General features: G+C 35.5%; 2 protein-coding genes and 1 long non-coding RNA gene across 3 annotated transcripts; 2 read left to right on the forward strand and 1 right to left on the reverse strand.

The window, feature by feature from the left end:
- Positions 1 to 962: 962 nt before the first annotated feature.
- On the reverse strand, positions 963 to 6864 carry LOC309505436 (uncharacterized protein; the record flags this gene model as incomplete). Its single annotated transcript, XM_082178808.1, has 7 exons — positions 963 to 1506; positions 2528 to 2595; positions 2926 to 2987; positions 3369 to 3771; positions 4023 to 4188; positions 5619 to 5750; positions 6787 to 6864. 7 exons carry the CDS (start codon positions 6862 to 6864, stop codon positions 1411 to 1413), a joined length of 1005 nt encoding a protein of 334 aa, XP_082034934.1. The 3' UTR covers positions 963 to 1410.
- Positions 6865 to 9015: 2151 nt separating this feature from the next.
- On the forward strand, positions 9016 to 10398 carry LOC309474043. The gene is made up of 6 exons (XR_014197201.1): positions 9016 to 9234; positions 9364 to 9439; positions 9654 to 9925; positions 10012 to 10050; positions 10147 to 10220; positions 10342 to 10398. It is a non-coding gene; the product is annotated as an uncharacterized lncRNA (long non-coding RNA).
- A 2157-nt stretch (positions 10399 to 12555) lies between these two features.
- Positions 12556 to 14497, forward strand: LOC309483511 (G2/M phase-specific E3 ubiquitin-protein ligase-like; the record flags this gene model as incomplete). Its single annotated transcript, XM_082149390.1, has 8 exons — positions 12556 to 12593; positions 12679 to 12778; positions 12849 to 13011; positions 13121 to 13227; positions 13313 to 13457; positions 13583 to 13709; positions 13845 to 14011; positions 14492 to 14497. The coding sequence occupies exons 2-8, from the start codon at positions 12681 to 12683 to the stop codon at positions 14495 to 14497; spliced, it is 813 nt and encodes a 270-aa protein (XP_082005516.1). The 5' UTR covers positions 12556 to 12593; positions 12679 to 12680.
- Between the last annotated feature and the right edge of the window lie 7346 nt (positions 14498 to 21843).

Here is a 21843-nt window from a genome sequence, read left to right on the forward strand (position 1 = left end):
TTTTGAGCACTTCCTGCGTTGTTGTTGCTTTTGCCTCTTTATGATGACTCGCTGAACTTAGTCCTAATTTGTAAGTCGCTTTGGATAAGGGCGTCTGCTAAATGACTAAATGTAAATGTAAATGTAAATCTATGTTAACAAAAAGTAGATATGTTGGTTTATTTCAGATATTTTAGCCAAAACAGTATAACGCGCAAACTCCGCCCACAACACAAAGCACTTCCGTAATCTTATGCTACCAAAAACTGAAAAAAAGAAGAAGAAAGTTTTCTCATTTTCCAAGGAGAAATTATTAAAAGTGATAGCCTTAACATGAACATAACGTATTGTTGAGTTATCAATTAGTTTTTCTGTGGAGAAATGTTGAAGATATCATTAAAAAAGCGGGTGTCTGTGAAGACGGAAGTAGCCTACGTAATGCAAGCGAATGCAAGCTACGTGGTTTCAGCGATAGCAACATCAATAGCAACCACCATAGCAACGAAGATACAACTAAAGAACGAAGATTATGAAAACAAAATGCAACTGTAAGGTTATTCTTAACACCAAAGCTGGCTATATACCTTGAGTACTACAAGGATTAAAAAGGAAACGAAACAAAAATGTATGGGAATATACTGCTATTGATACATATTATTAAATATTTATAAATGAAGACAAAAATAACATTACATGTAATTTTCACAAAGTTTTATCCTTTATTGTGTACATATATTGCACTTACCTGTTCCCATAAATGTGAATGTATTATACACACATATACACCCAATCACGGAATGAGTTACAATCAGTGGTTACAACAGACTTCTAGTTCCCAGCATGCCTTTCCTCTATGTTAAAATACAGTAATGTTAAAAATAAGTGTTATTTCATATGTTTTGCTCAATATGAATATAGGGGGATATCTATTTGTGTGTAATGTTCTATTATTTTGGTATTTGAAAGTTTTGGGGGTTACTATTGTACATGCAGGTGTGCTTGTGCTTTATTAACTAGCTTGAATACATGGGGCCAGAATGAGGTGAAAATGAAACTTTGTCATAGGACAAAATTAAAGATATTTATACACCCTCAAGTACTCCAGTAACAATGTCAATTCCATGCTTTCAGAGAGGGAGAAACAACAACAAAACCCGCAACAGAACTTTTATTGTGAAATGCTCATAGGAAGTGCCAAACAATGCAAACTAGTTTTTCTGGGTGGAAGGTTGTGAAAAGGCAAACTGCACAATACAACGATTGGCCTTTTGGATGATGAAAAGATATTTATACACCCTCAAGTACTCCAGTAACAATGTCAATTCCATGTTTTCAGAGAGGGAGAAACAACAACAAAACCCACAACAGAACTTTTATTGTTAAAAATAAGTGTTATTTCATATGTTTCACAACATTTGTTTCTTTGCACCATCAATGTGACAACAGTATTTTTAGCAGACCTTCCTTTATGACACAGTCATTCTGATGTTCTCCTGCGGTTCCCAAGATGGGGGCCAGGCCTTTTGGCTGAAAGAAATGGCAAAATAAAACATACAGAAATGATGTATTTAATTTCTGAAATAGGTTAAATATAAGGATAGCCTCTGACATGGTTTATAAACCCTGTTAGGCTTCTACATATTTCCCTGACAGAATGGGGTGGAGAAAGCAGAAGAGTGACAATAATATAATTTGGATATAAATATACGAAGAGTTCAGATGCAAAAGCCTCTAAATGCCATCTGAAATTTTCTTATAGAATGATAATTTTTATCAAGCTTGTATATTTAAATTCAATAATTTCACTTAAATGGCAATGAAGATTACCTATAAATTGCCAATTAAGTGAAATTACTGAACTTAAATATACAAGCTTGATAAAAATGATCATTCTATAAGAAAATTTCAGATGGCATTTAGAGGCTTTTGCATCTGAACTCTTCGTATATTTATATCCAAATTATATTATTGTCACTTTGTAATGACATTTTAAACTGTACATGTATGTTGTAGTTGTGTAGCTTAATCTCTCTGTAGGCAAAAACAGATGCCACATGTGGAGAGGTCTTAGTTCATCCGAATTAAGCAGCCCACCTGACTTCCCAAAAAGAAATGTAACACTGGTCCAGGTGCTTATTACATAAACTTAAATAACTCCCAATTCATTTAAGGACAACTCATAAGACAGTTAAACAAGAAAGCTGATGTTAACATGACGGACACGGGAGCCAATGGACCAAGACTTCTTTACAGCCCTTGGGAAGAGGGTAAAAGACAAACCAAAGTCATACTTTTATTTCATAATTAAATATTTCATTAAATTTTTCGTCCCAGCCTCTAAAAATCAATTGCCATATAATTACCAAAACATCAAAGTTTTGGTTTAATATTTAGAACGCTCTAACAGCAAATGATTTAACATGTTAACTACTTTTTATTTAGACTTTTCTGACAAAAGGCAACAGTTTCAGCACTATTCTCCTGGTGTAGTATAGTATCAATTTATGCACTTACAGTCATACAGAATGTTCTCCGTATAGCGGCTCACCTTTTTTTCACGTGTCTTGGACACATATTGCACTGGGAAAATGTCCAATGTGCTGTGATACTGGCAAGCTATAAAGAAAAATTAACAAATTAAGTACAAACCATTGCAATGTCACCGTATAAACCCACAGAAAGGGTATTGTATGCATTTCTCTTTGAAATATAAGACCAGAAGTAAATGCACATCATAATTTCCCTGGATTATTCCGAAGCCCCAAAAACTCCAATGTAAAATGAGTAAATTAAGCAAGTAAAAAACATTTTCAACTAATATTACGTTAATAGTTTTATATTTGTTATCAGGCCTGTAATGTACTAAACTAGCAATAAGAAGATATTATATTGTGGGCCAAAAAGCTATTAGATTAGGATTAGTTAAGAGTTTAGGACTTAACCTACCATCATCATTGTTTTGGCTTCTTTTACTTTTCCTTTTAGCTGAAATTTTGACAGCTGACTTCCTGTATAGAGAAATAAAAAACATGTGTAAATTGCAATAGAGGTGTGTGGTGTCTGCCTTGCAAACCAGGTGAATACTTGCGAGTACACCAAAATGCAGGACAATCTGTTGACACTTTCTTTGATGACTTCACCATTGGGCATTGCCACACTGCATTATGGCACACCGGATGCCAAACTACTGCCATACAAATAACTCCACGTTATAAGAAAAAGTACTAGAAAAAGAGCAACTTGTGAAATACCATCTGACTTCTGAGTCTAGTGTGGTGTGCTACCTCTTTTTGTACATGGACACATTCTTTACCATTCTGTATATCATATTCTACATAGTCAAGATTGCCCTTAATGCTCTGCCTCTTCTATTCTGTATTGACACTTACCTGTTTGCTGCTACTACTTTCTTCTTCGCCTCAATCTCTTTTTTCCCCATTTCCTCTGCCTGTTCTCTCTGCTTGTCTGTCTCCATCAGTTCCAGCTCTTCGAAGTCTTCCTGTCTCTCCATCTCTCGTCTCTCCACTTGGTCTTCCTGTACATCTATCTGTCCTTTCGCCACTCTCTCACTCTCTTCCTGTACCTCTATCTCTCCTTTCGCCACTCTCTCACTCTCTACTCTCTCTTCCTGTGCCTCTATCTCCATCTCCTGCATGTCCCTTATCTCAGTCTCTCCTATTTCACGTTGCCCCTCATGTCCTCTCTGGTCTTCATCATCTATTTGTCTTTCTGCCTCATCTTCTTCTCCTGTCCTCTCTTGCTGCCCCACCTCCTCTCTTTCAAGATCACATGCTGTGATAAAAAAATAAAACAAAACAAGACATTTAAGATGCAGTATGTGGTTCAAAATGTGAGTAACCAAAGAAATATAAAAAGTTTAAGACAAAAGATAAGTAGAACAAAATTACCCACCACCAGCAATCTAGATTGTGTGAAAAATTCTCTGTACTGACATTTAAAACCGATCCAACTGGATAGGTACACAATACAGGATCAATCTTAATAGAGAGTCATGAATGTACTGATGTTGTGATGTGACCTACCTTCTAACAAACCTTCAAATAGGCACAATATCTTCTCCAGGACCGCATGCGCTACCACTGGCAGCTCAAAGGGGAACTGGAGCTGGGCCATCCACTTTTTGTTTTGTGGTCTGTACTTTCCCCACAGCAGGAGGGGAAAGTACCCAAGGGCCTTCAGTTTCTCCACCTTAACATAGAAAAACAATAAGACAGGGTTATAAAGGCAAGAAAGATGTTATTATTATTATACACATACAAGCTGTCTAAAAAAATTAGTATGGGTTTTATTAGGGGTGTAACGATACCCTCATGTTACAATTCAATACATATCACGATACTGAACTCACGATACGATACTATTGCGATACTTCAAGACATGTACAAGGTTAACAAAACATGTGCTGTTGATTAAAATGCTAAATTTAATATTACATTGTGGGTGTAAATTAATAGGCTTGGACTTGGTGCTGATGCACAGGGCAAAAAATATTTATGATTCTGAAGCTGAAAATACAGAATCATTTTAGATGAATATGCTTGCACTCTGTCACTGACTAGATATATTTAAAAATGTTGGCCACTTTTTACTGGTAACATCAGACATTTGGCATTATCAGGACCCACACATATTCCCCCATTGCATCACTATACATTATATTCAACATTATATAGTAGTTTCATGAAGTTCTGACTAACACTAACTATACACAATACATATTGTCACTATCCACGATACATATTGTTGCATTTTTGTATTGCGATATATTGTGACACAATATAATTGTTACACCCCTAGTTTTTATAAGGGTGAATGTCCTTTCTGGAGTAACTGAGGCATATGCAAATGTATCTTTTCCTGTAAGAAATCAAACTTTCTCTCTAAAAGATTCTGTACTGCCCCTGCATCAGCAAGTGACTTAACCTACTCTTCTGCATGACCACACAGTAAAAAAAAAATCCAAATTTTACAGGAAATAACTGATTTGTCCTGTAGTTGCTGATGGAATGATAGTTATATCAGCTCATTCATATGTGCTGTTGCTAGCTAATTGTAACTGCAAGAGATTTACATTTTATAGAGAATGTTTCACAATAATCATCTTGGAACTACCTGTAAAATAACTGTTTTTTGTAAAACACTTATGAATTAGGATATTTTACCTTAATTTTACAGTTTTTGTTTGGCAAACACTTCTGCCAGTCATTGACCATTTCTTTTTTAACGATCTTTAACCAATATTTTCATTAATGGTAAACGTTCGGCACCCTGTGCTGCCATACATTTCACAGTTTTTTTTTTTTTTTTTTTTTTTACAGTGCAGTGAACCAAAAGAAAAACCTCTTAGTGTAAAGTGGCCTTGGATACTGGGGCTGAATGAATACAAGTTGTAGGCAGGGCTAAATTCTGTGTATTGTTTTAATATTTATATATGGACTAGCTCATTATTATCTGAAATATTGCAAATGCAGTTGGGTTGATGACATCATGACACATAACTGCATGACATTACCATAGTTGCTGCTTCCTTGCACAATGTAAATACAATTCTATATTTCTGTAATGTTGACAGGAACCTGAAATGCCTGACCAAAAGAGAAAGACAAAATTTGTATTACCAGCAGGGCACTGTTGTCAAAAATCTTTGCCTGATTGCGGGACTTTTTGACTTTTTGTGCCCATTCCTTGGCTCTGGTCCGGAATCCTTTCATACGGGACGTCTGCCTCTTCATGTCCAGCAGCTTCCCACACTGAGTAAGGGAGAGAGACAAGAGAGAGCGGCATGACTCACGGGAATAAAAATTAAAAAAAATTCTAAACTGGGGTCCAGTTGATCAAGCATTGCTGATTTTCTAGCCCTCTATTTACAAGGGCCTAACTAATAACTTGGATATCAAGTTTATGCAATTCATTGAACAGACAGACTAAATATGCAGCTGAGTCAATGCACCGGCACATTTTAATAATATTAAAAGGCATAATGCTAAAACCTAGTTAGATATGTATCCATATTTTAATGGAAAATACGAATGTCCATTATCTGGCCACAGACATTATAACTTAAAGGGATAGTTCACCCAAAAATGACAATTTTGTCATTGTTTACTCACCTTCAAGTTGTTCCAAACCTGGATGAGCTTCTTTCTTCTGCTGAACACAAATTGACCCATTGACTTCCATTGTATTTTTTTTTTTTTTCTACAATGGAAGTCAATGGGTGCTTCAACTGTTTGATTACCAACATTCTTTAAAATATCTTCATTTGTGTTCAGCAGAAGAAAGAAACTCATCCAGGTTTATTTTGGGGAGAACTATCCCTTTAAGTTGTCATTATGGTATGTGCTAGTGGAGATGTTGCCATTTTCTTAAAATATGGATAATCTAAAAGAACTGAGTGACCACAGTTGAGATTCACCGCAATACAAAGTACTGTCTGTAATAGACAGATTCAATGTCAAATATGTAGCCTTGTAAGAGGATGTTACTTAAAGGAACCAATAGTCAAAATTTCAATAACAGCAGGTACCTTTCCATCAGGTGGGAAATGTAACATTTTGAAAAATACCTACTGTGATGCAAATTTATAGAGTAACAAAACAAAACTCTTTCTGTCTTTTGTATGATGAACTTAATGTCTCCACTGCAAACTCCTGTTCTCAAATACTGAGATATTTAATGCCAATAAAGTTTATTTTAATTTGGACTTAATGACTCTGGCTTTAATGCATGAAAATGGGGGTTAGCAGTTAGACAGTTCAATAGCCTATTGTAGCCTACATTATTTACCTTGGTGCATCTTCTATTGGCACAATTGATCTTTTCCAGGCAATGGGTGCACTGTCGAAGAGTTGATCCACCTGGCATTTTCACTACAAACAAAACATATATAATTATCGACATGCCACGTTACAAAATATTTAATTCTGTGGGAGGGCCTGATGTGAGCATATCCTATGCCTTTCCAATGTCGCTATAAAGATAAAAAACGACATAAATTTGTCTTTATTGTCCACCATGGATAAATTGTGTTGGACCTAGGGATGGGTGATATAGAACACATCAGACAAACTGCATATTAACTTAAGTATTCCAATTGATGTTAATGATATTGAACTGCAAAGTAAAGTAGGTAAAGTATCATAGTTTCATATCAAAGTGAGTATGGGTAGCACTTTTCACAACACACATTATAGGGTAATATCACAAAGTAACTTATTTTATGGTAATGACAAGTAACTTTTGTAAATTAATGTGTACATTTTTGGCAAAAATGTGTAATTATTAGCATTATAACAGTACTACATCAATGTAGAAATTGATGCAATGCACTATGTAATACTTTGGAAGCATTGGCTTACTACTACCTTCTCTAATTACATTTACATTTACATTTATTCATTTAGCTGACGCTTTTATACAAAGCGACTTACAATTGCTATGTATGTCAGAGGTCGCACGCCTCTGGAGCAACTAGTTAATGGAACTTCCATATTCTTGAGGACAGATAAGGTTGTGTGACAGTAATGTTACCCAATAACTATTGTGAAATAGTGGGAATGACACAATGGCAGACATCCCAAGTCTCCCGGAAGTTCCCAGTAGCACCTCACTGCAGTAGCACCTCAATGCAGAACACGAGATCCGGGGGTCGGAGTTGGATCCAGATAAAGGGGTGGAGATTGGTAGGTTTAGGGGTGGGTTTAGGGATTAAGGGGTGGAGATGGGTAGGTTTAGGGGTAGGTTTAGGGATCAGGGGGTGGAGATGGGTAGGTTTAGGTATATGTAAGGTGGGAGGAGTTGGATCTAGATCCGACTCCTCCCCGTGGATTTCATGTTCTGCAGTGAGGACCATCTCCCTCACTGCAGTACACGAGATCCAGGGGGTGGAGATTGGTAGGTTTAGGTATATGTAAGGTGGGAGGCGTTGAATCTGGATCCAACCCCGCCTCCTGGATCTTGTGTTAGAGAAACACCTCCCCCCCCCCCCCCCCCCCCCCCCTGTTGCCCACAATTTGGGAATAAATCCGGTTTAGAAGTCCATGCGCACTGATTAGTCCACATTATTGACCGTAGGCTTAGGCTAACCATGCCACTTTAGCTAAAAACGTTAGCAAACACTAATTCAGTCTGTTGATTTGTAGTGCTGTCATCAGCCATGTCAAAACATGATTAAAAACTGTTTTTTTTTATGTATTTCAAACTGCAACAGGCATACAGTAGAAGTTAGCTTAGGCTAATGTCAATGGTAGGATACCATCTGTGCTAACGGAGCAGCCCACGGTTCCACTAACAACTAACACATGGCCCCATGTAACAGAAACACTGAAATAATTAAAATAATACAGTTAACACAGTGATCTCATTAAAAAAAAAAAAAAAAAAAAGGTTTAGTGCCCTTACTTACCTGTTTGAAGGTGTGACGTAACGGTACGCGCATCAGGTGCAGGCGAACTGGTCGAACTGAGCCTCGCTGGTGACGTCATTGCCGTTGAAGGTGATGCGTGGTATTTAGACGCATCTGCTCTCCACCGAAGTAAATGGGAAGGATTGGCGTGTCATATGCACGTAAAATTGGACTTTGGCGTACGCATTACACGCAGTTTGAAAGTGTAAAGTCGTGTTATTTATACGCAGATCGATGGCCACAAACTGCCCAACACGGCCGTCAGAGACAGAGCTCCCTGTCCCTAGAAATGTAACAGTGCAGCAAGAAATGACAAGGTTCGTTATTCACCTACAGTACTGTAGATATGCTTATATTCAATTTTCAAATCATGACGATTTTTTCATGAAGTCTTGTTACGTGTTAAATGCAATTTGGTAACGTCCAGTTTGTTAATTTACTTGGATGTATACTGTATCAAAATAGGCATTATGATTCACCTTGAGACATGACCTTGGATTTCTAGGCCAATTGCCTTGTAAAAAATATGCTCTTTAGAATATTTGCTTGATTGTTATATTTACTGTATATTTAATAAACTAATATAAAGCTATAACTTAATCCACAGATCTTTTCCAGGATATTTCAAATCAAACTTCAGTCGTGGTAAAAAGAGGTGTTTGACTGCCACCAAGCAACTTGTAAAGACAAGCAAAACAACTGCTCTCAATTTTTATCTTCTTCCCAAAAATACATCCCACACACCGTTGCCAACTGAGGAGCTTGAACTCCTCCAGGCGGGTATGGGAAGACAAACAGTGTCTCTTCCAGAAGATGGTGACCACACAGAGGTACATATCCCAGTCCAGCTTTTTGACTTGAATGAAAGATAGTTATTGTAAAATATACTTAAGTCTTGTCACTGTCAAGGATTTTTCTGTGGGTATCTTTATTTTAATTTTACTTTCTCGTTAACCAAGATTTCAAAGCACCTGGCAAACACATTTACAAAAATGGAGGATCTATGTGGGGGATGGCTCTTGCATAAGGCAACAGGTCTGTAAGTCTATGATTGTTTTGTTGAATTGTCATATTTACTGTTAATCAAATGCCAATCTTCTATTTATTTTTGGTGCATGTAAATCCTTATGGTGTATTAATTACTTGCTGCAAGCATTAGAGATGACAGATGGACAAAATGTTTTTGTTTTTTCTTCAACAAAACAAATCATTTTAAGGCATTTCTCTCTCTCTCTTTCTCTAAATAAAGGTGGCAGTGGTCGACGAAAGCTGACTGTCATTCCACCAGAAGCAGAGGGGTATTCTGTCAAAGCTCTGCGAGCTGCGTCAGCGGGGGGGCAAAGCCACTTTTTACATCGTACCACTCCAGGAGACTTTAGACACCTCTCCTCTGCCTCCTGACTTTCAAAAATGCCAAAGACAACATGTTACCAGTGTAATGAGACGTTGCCTTTGCATATGCTTGCAGTACACATTAAGACATGCAAGGGAAAACTCACCTCCGATGAGTCTGGTGAAGAGGTGAGAGCAAGTTTGTTTGTCTAATGTAAATGAAAATAAAAATATAATGAATACTTTACTTCAAATACTGTTTTGTAAATCTGCAGTACTCTGATGAGTTAATAGTTGTGGAGAACAAGTGCAAGGTAAGGCCATAACTAAAATCACTTTAATTGCCTTTTGCACCTGTAATCTTTGTTTCAGTTGCTTGTAACATGGAGCGACTATCTTTCAAATTTCAGGTGGTTTGTCCAATTTGCACCAAAGAATTCCCAGACGATGAGATCACATTCCATGCTAGCCTTTGTGGAGAGAGGTAATCTGCTTTGTTCAGCTCTCTGTATAATACATGTTTTTTTTTTTTTTTTTTTCAGGTTTAAGTCTATGTAGCCTATACATATACAGGTGTTTGAAACTGCATTTGTTTTCATGTACAGCTTTGAATCTATAGTGACTGCTGAAGCAAATAGCAGTGGCCCAAGTACCCATGCTCATCAATAATCAATAAGGTATGTTTTATTTAGATGCCTTTCGTGTGAGTTTATATCAAATACAGAAATATTTATTTACACAATCCATGTTTTCATGTTTTTTAGCCATCTTATCTAGACATCACATACTATCAAATTATTTAACACAGCACATGGTGCAGTAATTCATAGTCACATATAATGTAATTATTTTCCAAACACTGTTCTGCACACTGCTGGATGGAACTATGGGTAACACTTTATAATAACGTTCAGTTGTAAGTCATGTATAAGCGATTTAGTTAATGATGAACTAATCATTTACAAAACATTCATAAATGATTAGCAAGTGATATACTAACATTTTATGTATGTTTTGTAAATTCAGTTACAAGTCATTTACAAGTGATTAGTAAATGATTAACTAATTATTTACGAAACATGACTATGCGTTCATAAGTGATTAATAAGTGATATGTTCATTATTGTATGTATGTTTTGTAGATTCAGTTATAATAAGTCATTTACATTTCATTAGTTAATGATTAACTAATAATGTACAAAACATGACTATGCGTTTCATAAATGTTTAAAAAATTGTTACTTTTTTTATATGTTTTGCTCACTTTAGTTGCACAGTGGTTAAAGAAGACAGCTGTCTATACCCTCACCAGTCAGCACTTACACTGCAGTACACACTACACTACACTACACTACACTACACTACTACACTACAGAAGACAGCTGTCTATACCCTCACCAGTCAGCACTTACACTGCAGTACACACTACACTACACTACACTACAGAAGACAGCTGTCTATACCCTCACCAGTCAGCACTTACACTGCAGTACACACTACACTACACTACACTACACTACACTACACTACACTACACTACAGAAGACAGCTGTCTATACCCTCACCAGTCAGCACTTACACTGCAGTACACACTACACTACACTACACTACAGAAGACAGCTGTCTATACCCTCACCAGTCAGCACTTACACTGCAGTACACACTACACTACACTACAGAAGACAGCTGTCTATACCCTCACCAGTCAGCACTTACACTGCAGTACACACTACACTACACTACACTACAGAAGACAGCTGTCTATACCCTCACCAGTCAGCACTTACACTGCAGTACACACTACACTACACTACAGAAGACAGCTGTCTATACCCTCACCAGTCAGCACTTACACTGCAGTACACACTACACTACACTACAGAAGACAGCTGTCTATACCCTCACCAGTCAGCACTTACACTGCAGTACACACTACACTACACTACAGAAGACAGCTGTCTATACCCTCACCAGTCAGCACTTACACTGCAGTACACACTACACTACACTACACTACAGAAGACAGCTGTCTATACCCTCACCAGTCAGCACTTACACTGCAGTACACACTACACTACACTACACTACAGAAGACAGCTGTCTATACCCTCACCAGTCAGCACTTACACTGCAGTACACACTACACTACACTACAGAAGACAGCTGTCTATACCCTCACCAGTCAGCACTTACACTGCAGTACACACTACACTACACTATTTACAACACTTTCGGCACCCTCTAATTGCTACATACATACAAAAAACAACAACAATTTATTAAACATTTATGAAACGCATTTTCTTGTTCTGTACATAATTAGTCAATCATTAACTAATCAATTGTAAATTACTTACAACTGAATATACAAAACATACATACAATAATGAACATATCACTTATTAATCGCTTATGAACGGAGTCATGTTTCGTAAATAATTAGTTAATCATTTACTAATCACAAAACATACATAAAATATTAGTATATCACTTGCTAATCATTTATGAATGTTTTGTAAATGATTAGTTCATCATTAACTAACCACTTATACATGACTTACAACTGAACGTTATTATAAAGTGTTACCAAACTATGAAATGGCAATAATGTATACACATTATTTTTGATAATTTGGGACTATTTTATATGTTCTCTGTTGTCTTTAAGTACGGAAGATATATTGGACTTCCTTGAACATCAAGTTGACACAACAAAAGAATGTAAGTTGTGTGTGGACAGAGAAGACCTTCCAGACAGGGGCATTCTGCAGTGGAAAAGAAAGAAAGCTGCATCTCCTGCCAGTAATCTGAGAGGCAGGTATTGATACAGGAGCCCTCAGGAAAGAGTTTTTAACTGGTAAGTTGGTCATTTAATTGTTGTGTTCTAATATGAAACAAATCCAATCAATCAGCTAAAACTGGGTATTGCTGTTTTGTCTAAGATATGGTTTCAGGTATTGAAAACAGATTCTTTGAAGGAGCTGGAAACCAGGGTAAAAATCCCAAGTACTCCTTGACAGACCTTGATAACGAGAACTTCAGGTTTTTCACATTACTGCATGTACTGGATGTAAGGATTTTAAAACTGAGATGTTTTCTACCTTGCACACAGAACTATTGGTGAAATAATGGCAGTCAGCCTGGCACAAGGTGGCCCACCTCCTGCTTTTTTGAGAGGGTGGTGCTACAGCTTCCTCTGCACAGGAGAAGTGGACTTAAATTCTCTGTCTAAGGAAGATGTGGCCGATCTAGAATCCTGTCAACTCATCAGCAGGGTGAGCACTCTGTTTAAGAGTTTTCAGATATAAATTAGATAAAGATTAGTTTTAACATTTATTTTATTCGCTGCTTTATTTAAAAAATACTTATTTTCTTTTTTCTCAGGTTGAAGATTCTGCAGATGCTCAGTGTCTGATGTTGAACACTGATGAAATTATAAGCTGCGGATACACGAGCCAGATCAACCTGGACAGCAAAGAAAGCATCATTCGGTAAGAGTTTTAAAAGAATATTACATTTCAAAATATTTTTCATGTAAAATTGTAAACATTTCAAACCATGTTTTTTTCTCCAAAGAGCGATTGTCCTACATTCCACAACAAGACTAATTCCAATGCTGCAGCAAACTCGAAAGGGCTTGGAACTATATGGCCTGGTGGACCAGATGGCTACAAACCCTGAAGCTTGCCGCTCCCTGTTTGTTCCTGGGAACATTATCAAGGTATCAATTTTAACTGCCACTTAATCCTTTCTTACATTTGCGTAGTAATATATTGGAATTTCCATTTTGTATAACCTTTACAAGCCTATATTTCAACCAAATATGCATTCACTATTTCTTTATAGCCTGATGCTGATTTCATAATGATGTGCGTCCAGCCCAATTTCAGTGAAAAGGGGACTTCTAAGGAGAGAACTGAGAGGAAGATCATCAACTTTCTGCAAGATTTCTTGCAGGAGGTTGAAATTTCAGGTACTATATACTTTATTTTATGCATAGACAATTACACATAACAATTTGAATGAACTGAGCACATTCTTGAATAATTTATTTTATCTGTAAATTTGAATAGCTTCTCATGTTATTTGAAATATACATCAATCACAGATGGGGAGACAGAGAGTGCAGCTGGTGACGCAGAGCCTGATGCAGTGCCACACGTGCTCCAGTGGATGACGGGGCAGTCCCACATCCCTGTACATTTCAAAATAACATGCAACTTTGACCACAACTGCAGGGAACGACTAGGAGATCACTCAGTTTGCTACCCAATTGTGAGTGCATGCACTCAGACTGTGACTTTTCCAGTACAGCATCTTAGCTCTTACATTGACTTTAGAAGAATCATGAGTGAGGCAGTACAATTTGGTGGTGGATTCCACAGAGTTTAATACAATGAGATCTACTCAAATCAAAGCAATAACTAAGCAATCATTGTTTACTGATTTTGATTAGAATATTGTACATACAGAGGTGGCAAAAGTAAAAAGTACTCTTCTGGGTGCTGCTGAGTTTACAAGTTTTGGGAAGTTCCTAATTCAGACAAAAGACTGGTAAAAATAATTCATAAAAAAATCAGTGATCTATGAAATTAATACAAATTGTAAACCAATTATTGTGTTAAATATATAGAAGTAAACTACCATTACACGTTAATTTGGGTTTTATTTTGGGACTTCCCAAAATGGGTGAACTGAGCACTTTTAATTTTGCCACCTCTAATTGTATAACATCTTTAGTATTTCTTTTTTTAGAGCTAGATAGAACTCATAACAGTTGTTGCTACTGTTAGTTATACATCCCAAAGGGTGCCACTCCTTAAGTGCCTTTTTTTTTTTTTTGCTGGTTCATTAGTAAACATAATGGGATGTTTTTGCCAAGTGCAATATTGTAACCAGCTAAGAAGTTCAGGTTTAAATGTCATTGTTGGTTGGATACTAGTTGCAAGTATCGTGTGTACAAGTCACGACCGTGTGACTGAGAATGTTCCATAGGATCAAGAGTTCTCTGAAGTTCTTCCAGGGCTTCATCATCCAGTGGGCACACAATTTCGGGAACCACAACTGTACCGTTGGTGTCTCCTTGCAGCATTGCACTCTCCCATTCAATGCCTGGATCTTGAAGTTCCCACAAAGCCAGAAAACAATTCAAATAAATTAAGACTTTGAACCTTAAAACGTTTTTCTGATGTTTTCTGTTTATTTAAAATAATTTAATATTTTTTGGGAAAAAAATTACAAAAAAGGTGCAAATGTTCATTGAAAACATTAAATTTAGAAATAAAACCTGCTGGTAATTGAACAGATGGCTGTTGCCAAGGATTTTATATATTTCTCAGTGTATTTAAAGGCATTTGTAGATAAACTATATTTAACCGCAGCATTTACATTATGGTATTTTTTTGGCAAATATGCTCTAAAGTCCAATTGACATTTTTGTCATGAAACAAGACATATGTCTGCCAAATTTTTGCAACTTAACTTTTATATATATATATATATATATATACATTTTGTGAACTGTCCTTTTTATATTTGTGTACCTCAAGACTCTCCCCTTCGTCTAGATCTTGTTGATGTCCCATATACCACAGCTGTTCAGGACTGAGACCTCCCTCTGTCCGTAGAGGATGATTATTCCATCCTCCAGTGAAGGTATCAAGGTCTGCTCGGAGTCGAGGGACAAAGATGTAGTGGACACCAAAGAGAGAAACCTCATCAGAGATATCAAGCAGACCGTCTTCCTCCAGAGAGTGAAGAACATCGTGGTACTTGCTAGTGACCGCAACCCAGACATCCCGCCAAAGTCGCTCTATTCTAGAATGACATTTTAATTGGTTGACTTGGATTTATAAAGCAATTTGTACTTTATTTAAACAATTAAACTGCAAGAAGTATTTATGCAATCAAAAATATCAAGACTGAAAACACAACTTACCTCTGATTGTGGACACTCTTTCCCGAGATAAAGCTGGCTCTTCCTGTTCCCCGTGTGGAGAACATAAAGTGTGCGATGTCCACGTTCTCAACACCCTGATCCCCCCTTACTCTAAGATACAAAACAAATTTAAATGACATTCAGCAAGGTTTACTTTTACTTTAGAATATGAAGTTATAATTTCTGGTATACAATTATAAGTTAATAAAAAAATCTGAAATATAAAAAACTGCCACTTCTCCAGATGTGTGTTTTGTCATGGCAAAAATACCTTGATGGTAAGCCATGAAGCTGGGTTGATCTCAGGAAGAATGAAAATGCAGTTGATGCTTTGTTATTTGTTGCAGCATCCAAGTACAAGATCTAATAAAACCACATGAAAAATGTTAATCTTCTTGCAGCTATAAAGTTACATCCTATTAGCTGGCCTTGAGCCTTTAGTTTTGTTTAGTGAACATTCTACGGGTTTTGGTACCTAAATTATTACGTGTTCATATATTTAAAAAAATAACTTGGTTACCTTGCATCTTAGAATATTACATATATTGCACATGTACTGTTGCAACTTACTCTTGCATGTCTATCACTTTTGGTTGAAGTATTCAAACAGACTCACTTATACTGTACATATGTTGATTAGAAATACATAGGATTCTATAAATCGAGCTTCATTTTAATGTTAGCCTTGGTAAGAAAGGAAAGCAGAAGAAAAGGACTACTACCTAGAATGCAAATTTGAGAAAAGGTAGTGCTTCAACATGAAATTCTATAACTTTTTCTGTACTTTCTGCAAGAAATATGTAAAGTTAATGTTTAAGCATTGTGGTTTCTGAGCACTCAGAATACTGGCAGTTGATGATAAAATTATGATCAACCATCATTACACTCTAGCTGAAGATAAAATATACACTAATTGTTCGAACCTACAATAATAATGAATGTTATGTCTTAAGCAGCTGATTACAATTGGATGCTTTTGTCAAGTCGAATGTTATATACCCCATAATCACAATTTGTGTCAGGAGGCTTTAATCTGTACACCCTCTGTCCTTAGACCCTCAATTTGAAAAGGATTTTAGACCCAATTTGTAAGGGTACATCAACTATCATGGCTTGATGCAAAAACAAAATGTATTTGTTGTACTTCAACTTTGAGGAATATGAAAAAATGAACAGTATCTCATGCACGCCTTAATGCAAGAACAATATTATAATGCAACAAATAGGTATTTCAATCATGATGTTGGAGTTATTAATGATGTTCATCTGTTATTCTGATGTTATTTATCAGTGTTAGAGATGGACTGTTCATGTCCACAATCTAAGTTAATCATGATTACAACACTTGGAATTCATCAATGTGCACACTGTGACTGGTCAGTTTTTTTTTTTTGGCTGTCCTTAACAGCAGACCTACCTATGAAGAAGACATGATCCTTAATAACTCAGAAATTAAGCCATGCATGACATACTGTTAATTATTGTACATTACTGTTAGTTCATGAATGAATTTATTCTGTTTTATGCACAAAGTATTGATGAATTATTGAAACCTCCCCCCAAAAAAAGAAAAACCCCTTCATACAATATGTATTTTATGGTCCATTTAAAAAAACAACAAAAAAAAACAACAATCTATATTAGGCTAATAACATTAACAATAACAAAAACAAGAACACATAAATTACCTTCCTTGAGTAGCCGTCAACTCCTCAAGGAAGGACAATGTTGTATCTGTTCAAGAGGGAAAAAAGTTACAGTATAACTAAAAGCTGTTTGTATGGGATTTGAATGGCATGCATCCTACACCACAACATTCTGTGTTTAAATAATTAGATCAACATTATATTTGAATCTACCTGATCAGTTTGTGATTTGTGTCAATGTGGGCCAAGGACAAAGGGCCTCGCACAGAATAACTTCTTCGCACAACACAACCTAGTTCTGTGAGCCGTAAGAAGATCCCTGCAGCATCAACCCGATGCATAGAGGCCATCATTATCCACCACTGAATGCGGAGACCCATTGACACCAAATGGCCTTGAACCATTCGATAACCAGCATTTGGCATCTGACTTTTGATGGCTGAAATCATGTTGTCAAGCTCTTGGTCAGTCACTGTGCTGTATGATCCTCTTACAGATAAGCCAAATTCTTGCATTCTTCTGTAAATTGTTCTCCTTGAAACACACAAAAATTTTGCAATGCAGGAGACTGGCAGATGTGTGTCCAGCAAATTCTTTAGTTTTTCTTTCTCTATTACAATTTTGGTGTGACCAGAACCTGGACCAACCTCTGTTTCCTGTTCAACAATGGGCATAGATCTGGCATTAATTTCCCTTTTGATAACATCATAGAGGTTTTGTAGTGCTTCTGTAATGTGTGATACACCGCCTATCTGCTCAGAGAACGATTCGAACAGAATAAGCTCATGGCGTGTCAGAAACTCCAAATAATCCAAATTTAGTGGTAGTTGGTTTATGGCAGATTGCAGTTTGGTAAGAAGTCTCTCCATCAACTGCTGTCTCAGCAAGTCCTGTTAGACAGAAAGCGCTCAGATTAGCAAAGAAGAGGGATTCATAGTTAGCCATATACGTTTGAGAATAATCTACCGGTACATGACTGAGATAAGATAACGTGTGGTGGAAGATAGTAATAAATGTATCCCTTATAGCATCCTAGCCATAGCCAAATAGGAATTTGTATTTAAACTTTAGAATAAGATGTAGAACATGGTGTCTAAAAACATGTTTTAGATTAGATTAGATTAGATTAGATTATAACTAAATTTCTCCGATGATAGTTTACTTTGGCAATGTATGTGTAGATTATCAGCACGGTTGTGAAGGGTAACTTTTACTTCAATACCAAATATGCAATTAAAGACAAGGGAAAAATGTTATATTAATTTTATTTCAGTTTATTCTATAAGACAACATACCAATGTAACATTAGAAGAAAATAAAATATTTTTCATGAAGTAGACCTAAATTCATGCAGTAGCCTAAAGCATTTTCAAATCTGAAAAAAAACTTTGGTGAAATGTCTACCTAGTGAAAACTTTCTTTCCAATAGAGGCCATGATAATACAGATGAACTATGGTTATACTGGAGACCAGAGGTGTTGTGAGACTCGTGAAGTGTAATGTGTTTGACTGCACATTTGCATGTTGCAGGTAGTACTACATGTTTCTTTTAAAATGAATTACTATTTTAATTCTGCTAATAATCCAAAATGTTACTAAATGTAACTATTAACATATCTATTCCTGCTCCTGTAATGGAATACATGTACTTTGTAACCCGATTGCGTAGCTCCCATACATCCTCCCCAAGCCTCAAGTCCAATTTCAATTTAACATCTGAAATGTCTGGCAGCAACGTGCATTCTAGGTAACGTCATACGTTCAAATAACATTTAAATCATTATGGAGAACAAAGTTAAGCCTTTATTGTTCTCTTAGTTTGCCAACTAAAGTTATCTTGGGAGTTAACCTACTGCTTTTTCATATAAATTAGTTAACGTAAGCAACGAAATGTAGTTTGCAAGCTAAGAATGCAGACAAACAAAATAAAGGTAATAAACACAGTAAGTTAACTATGTAACCAAAATATTAAAAACTACTCACATGTGGCTGTGGTGGGACAGTTAGGTGTTGCTGATCTGATGACATTGTCTGCGGCTGTATGGCAAGCCGTTTTAACATTTAATCATTTAAACTGACTAGTCTCTATTTTCATGCTACTAGTACTTATTCATTAGCTACTAGTACTTATTCAATAGATACTAGTACTTATTCATTAGATACTAGTACTTATTCATTAGATACTAGTACCTATTAAATATATACTAGTACTTATTAATTAGATACTAGTACTTATTCATTAGATACTAGTTCTTATTTATTAGATACTAGTACTTATTCATTAGTTACTAGTACTTATTATTAGATACTAGTACTTATTCATTAGATACTAGTACATATTCATTAGATACTAGTACTTATTCATTAGTTACTAGTACTTATTATTAGATACTAGTACTTATTCATTTGATACTAGTACGTATTCCAATAGTGACTAGTAACTATTCTTTTGTTACTAGTAACAAATATTTTTTTTTGCCATTTACTTCTATGGGGATCTGTCATTCAGATATCAACTATTCAGTTCTGACTAGTATGTATTCCAATTGTGACTAGTACATATATATTAGATACTAGTAGTTATTTATTAGGTACTAGTACTTATTTTTTAGATACTAGTACCTATTACTAGATACTAGTATGTATTCAATAAATACTAGTACTAAGTCATTAGATACTAGTACCTCTTAAATAGATACTAGTACCTATTAAATAGATACTAGTACTTATTCATTAGATACTAGTACTTATTCATTAGATACTAGTACTTATTCATTAGATACTAGTACCTATTAATTATATACTAGTAACTATTTATTAGATACTAGTATTTATTCCAAATGTTACTAGTAAGATTTTTAATTGAACTATCCAGTGGCATTTCTGACTAGTCATAACATAAGACGAGTAAAAAAGCAGTTGCGACTAGTAAAATAAAAAATCTTACTAGTAACATTCGGAATAAATACTAGTATCTAATAAATAGTTACTAGTATCTATTGAATAAGTACTAGTAGCTAATTTATAAGTACTATTATCTAATTAATAGGTACTAGTATCTAATGAATAAGTACTAGTATCTAATGAATAAGTACTAGTATCTAATAACAAGTACTAGTAACTAATGAATAAGTACTAGTATCTAATAAATAAGAACTAGTATCTAATGAATAAGTACTAGTATCTATTTAATAGGTACTAGTATCTAATGAATATGTACTAGTATCTAATAACAAGTACTAGTAACTAATGAATAAGTACTAGTATCTAATAACAAGTACTAGTATCTAATGAATAAGTACTAGTATCTAATAACAAGTACTAGTAACTAATGAATAAGTACTAGTATCTAATAAATAAGAACTAGTATCTAATGAATAAGTACTAGTATCTAATGAATAAGTACTAGTATCTATTTAATAGGTACTAGTATCTAATGAATATGTACTAGTATCTAATAACAAGTACTAGTAACTAATGAATAAGTACTAGTATCTAATAAATAAGAACTAGTATCTAATGAATAAGTACTAGTATCTAATGAATAAGTACTAGTATCTAATGAATATGTACTAGTATCTAATAACAAGTACTAGTAACTAATGAATAAGTACTAGTATCTAATAAATAAGAACTAGTATCTAATGAATATGTACTAGTATCTAATGAATAAGTACTAGTATCTAATGAATAAGTACTAGTATCTATTTAATAGGTACTAGTATCTAATGAATATGTACTACTAGTATCTAATAACAAGTACTAGTAACTAAAAAGTACTAGTATCTAATAAATAAGAACTAGTATCTAATGAATAAGTACTAGTATCTAATGAATAAGTACTAGTACCTAAATAATAAGCACTAGTATCTAAAGAATAGGCACTAGTACCTAAAGAATAAGTACTAGTATCTAATGAATAAGTACTAGTATCTATTTAATAGGTACTAGTATCTAATGAATAAGTACTAGTATCTATTGAATAAGTACTAGTACCTAAAGAATAAGCACTAGTATCTAAAGAATAGGCACTAGTATCTAAAGAATAAGCACTAGTAGCTAAAGAATAAGCACTAGTATCTAAATAATAGGCACTAGTACCTAAAGAATAAGCACTAGTAGCTAATGAATGCACTAGTTGTCACAGTTCTGTCACCCTTGTCTGGGTTTTCTCTTGGTTTAGTGACAGAGCTGTGACACTCCCGGTTTGTCATGTGTTTGTGTTAGTCTGGTCTGTTGTGAGCACATAGCTGTCATGTTATTTCCTTGTGCCATGTGCTCTCCTGTCAATTGTCAAACCCCGCCCATCTTGTTATCTCGTTATTGTTTAATGTCCCTCACCTGCCTGCCTCGTTACCTTCCTTGTTTGTTCCCTATTTAGTCCCCCTGTGTTTGCAGTCCTGTGCTGGTTCGTTGTCTGTGTTCCCTCGTGTTCCTTTTGATGCCTGCCTGAGTTCTCTCCTGTTTTTTCCCCCCCACAGGGTTGTTTTGATTGTAAGTTTGTTTTGTTTATTTAATAAATT

The sequence above is a fragment of the Leuciscus leuciscus genome, assembly GCF_965113295.1.
Source record: "Leuciscus leuciscus genome assembly, chromosome: 1".
Lineage (NCBI taxonomy): Eukaryota > Metazoa > Chordata > Actinopteri > Cypriniformes > Leuciscidae > Leuciscus > Leuciscus leuciscus.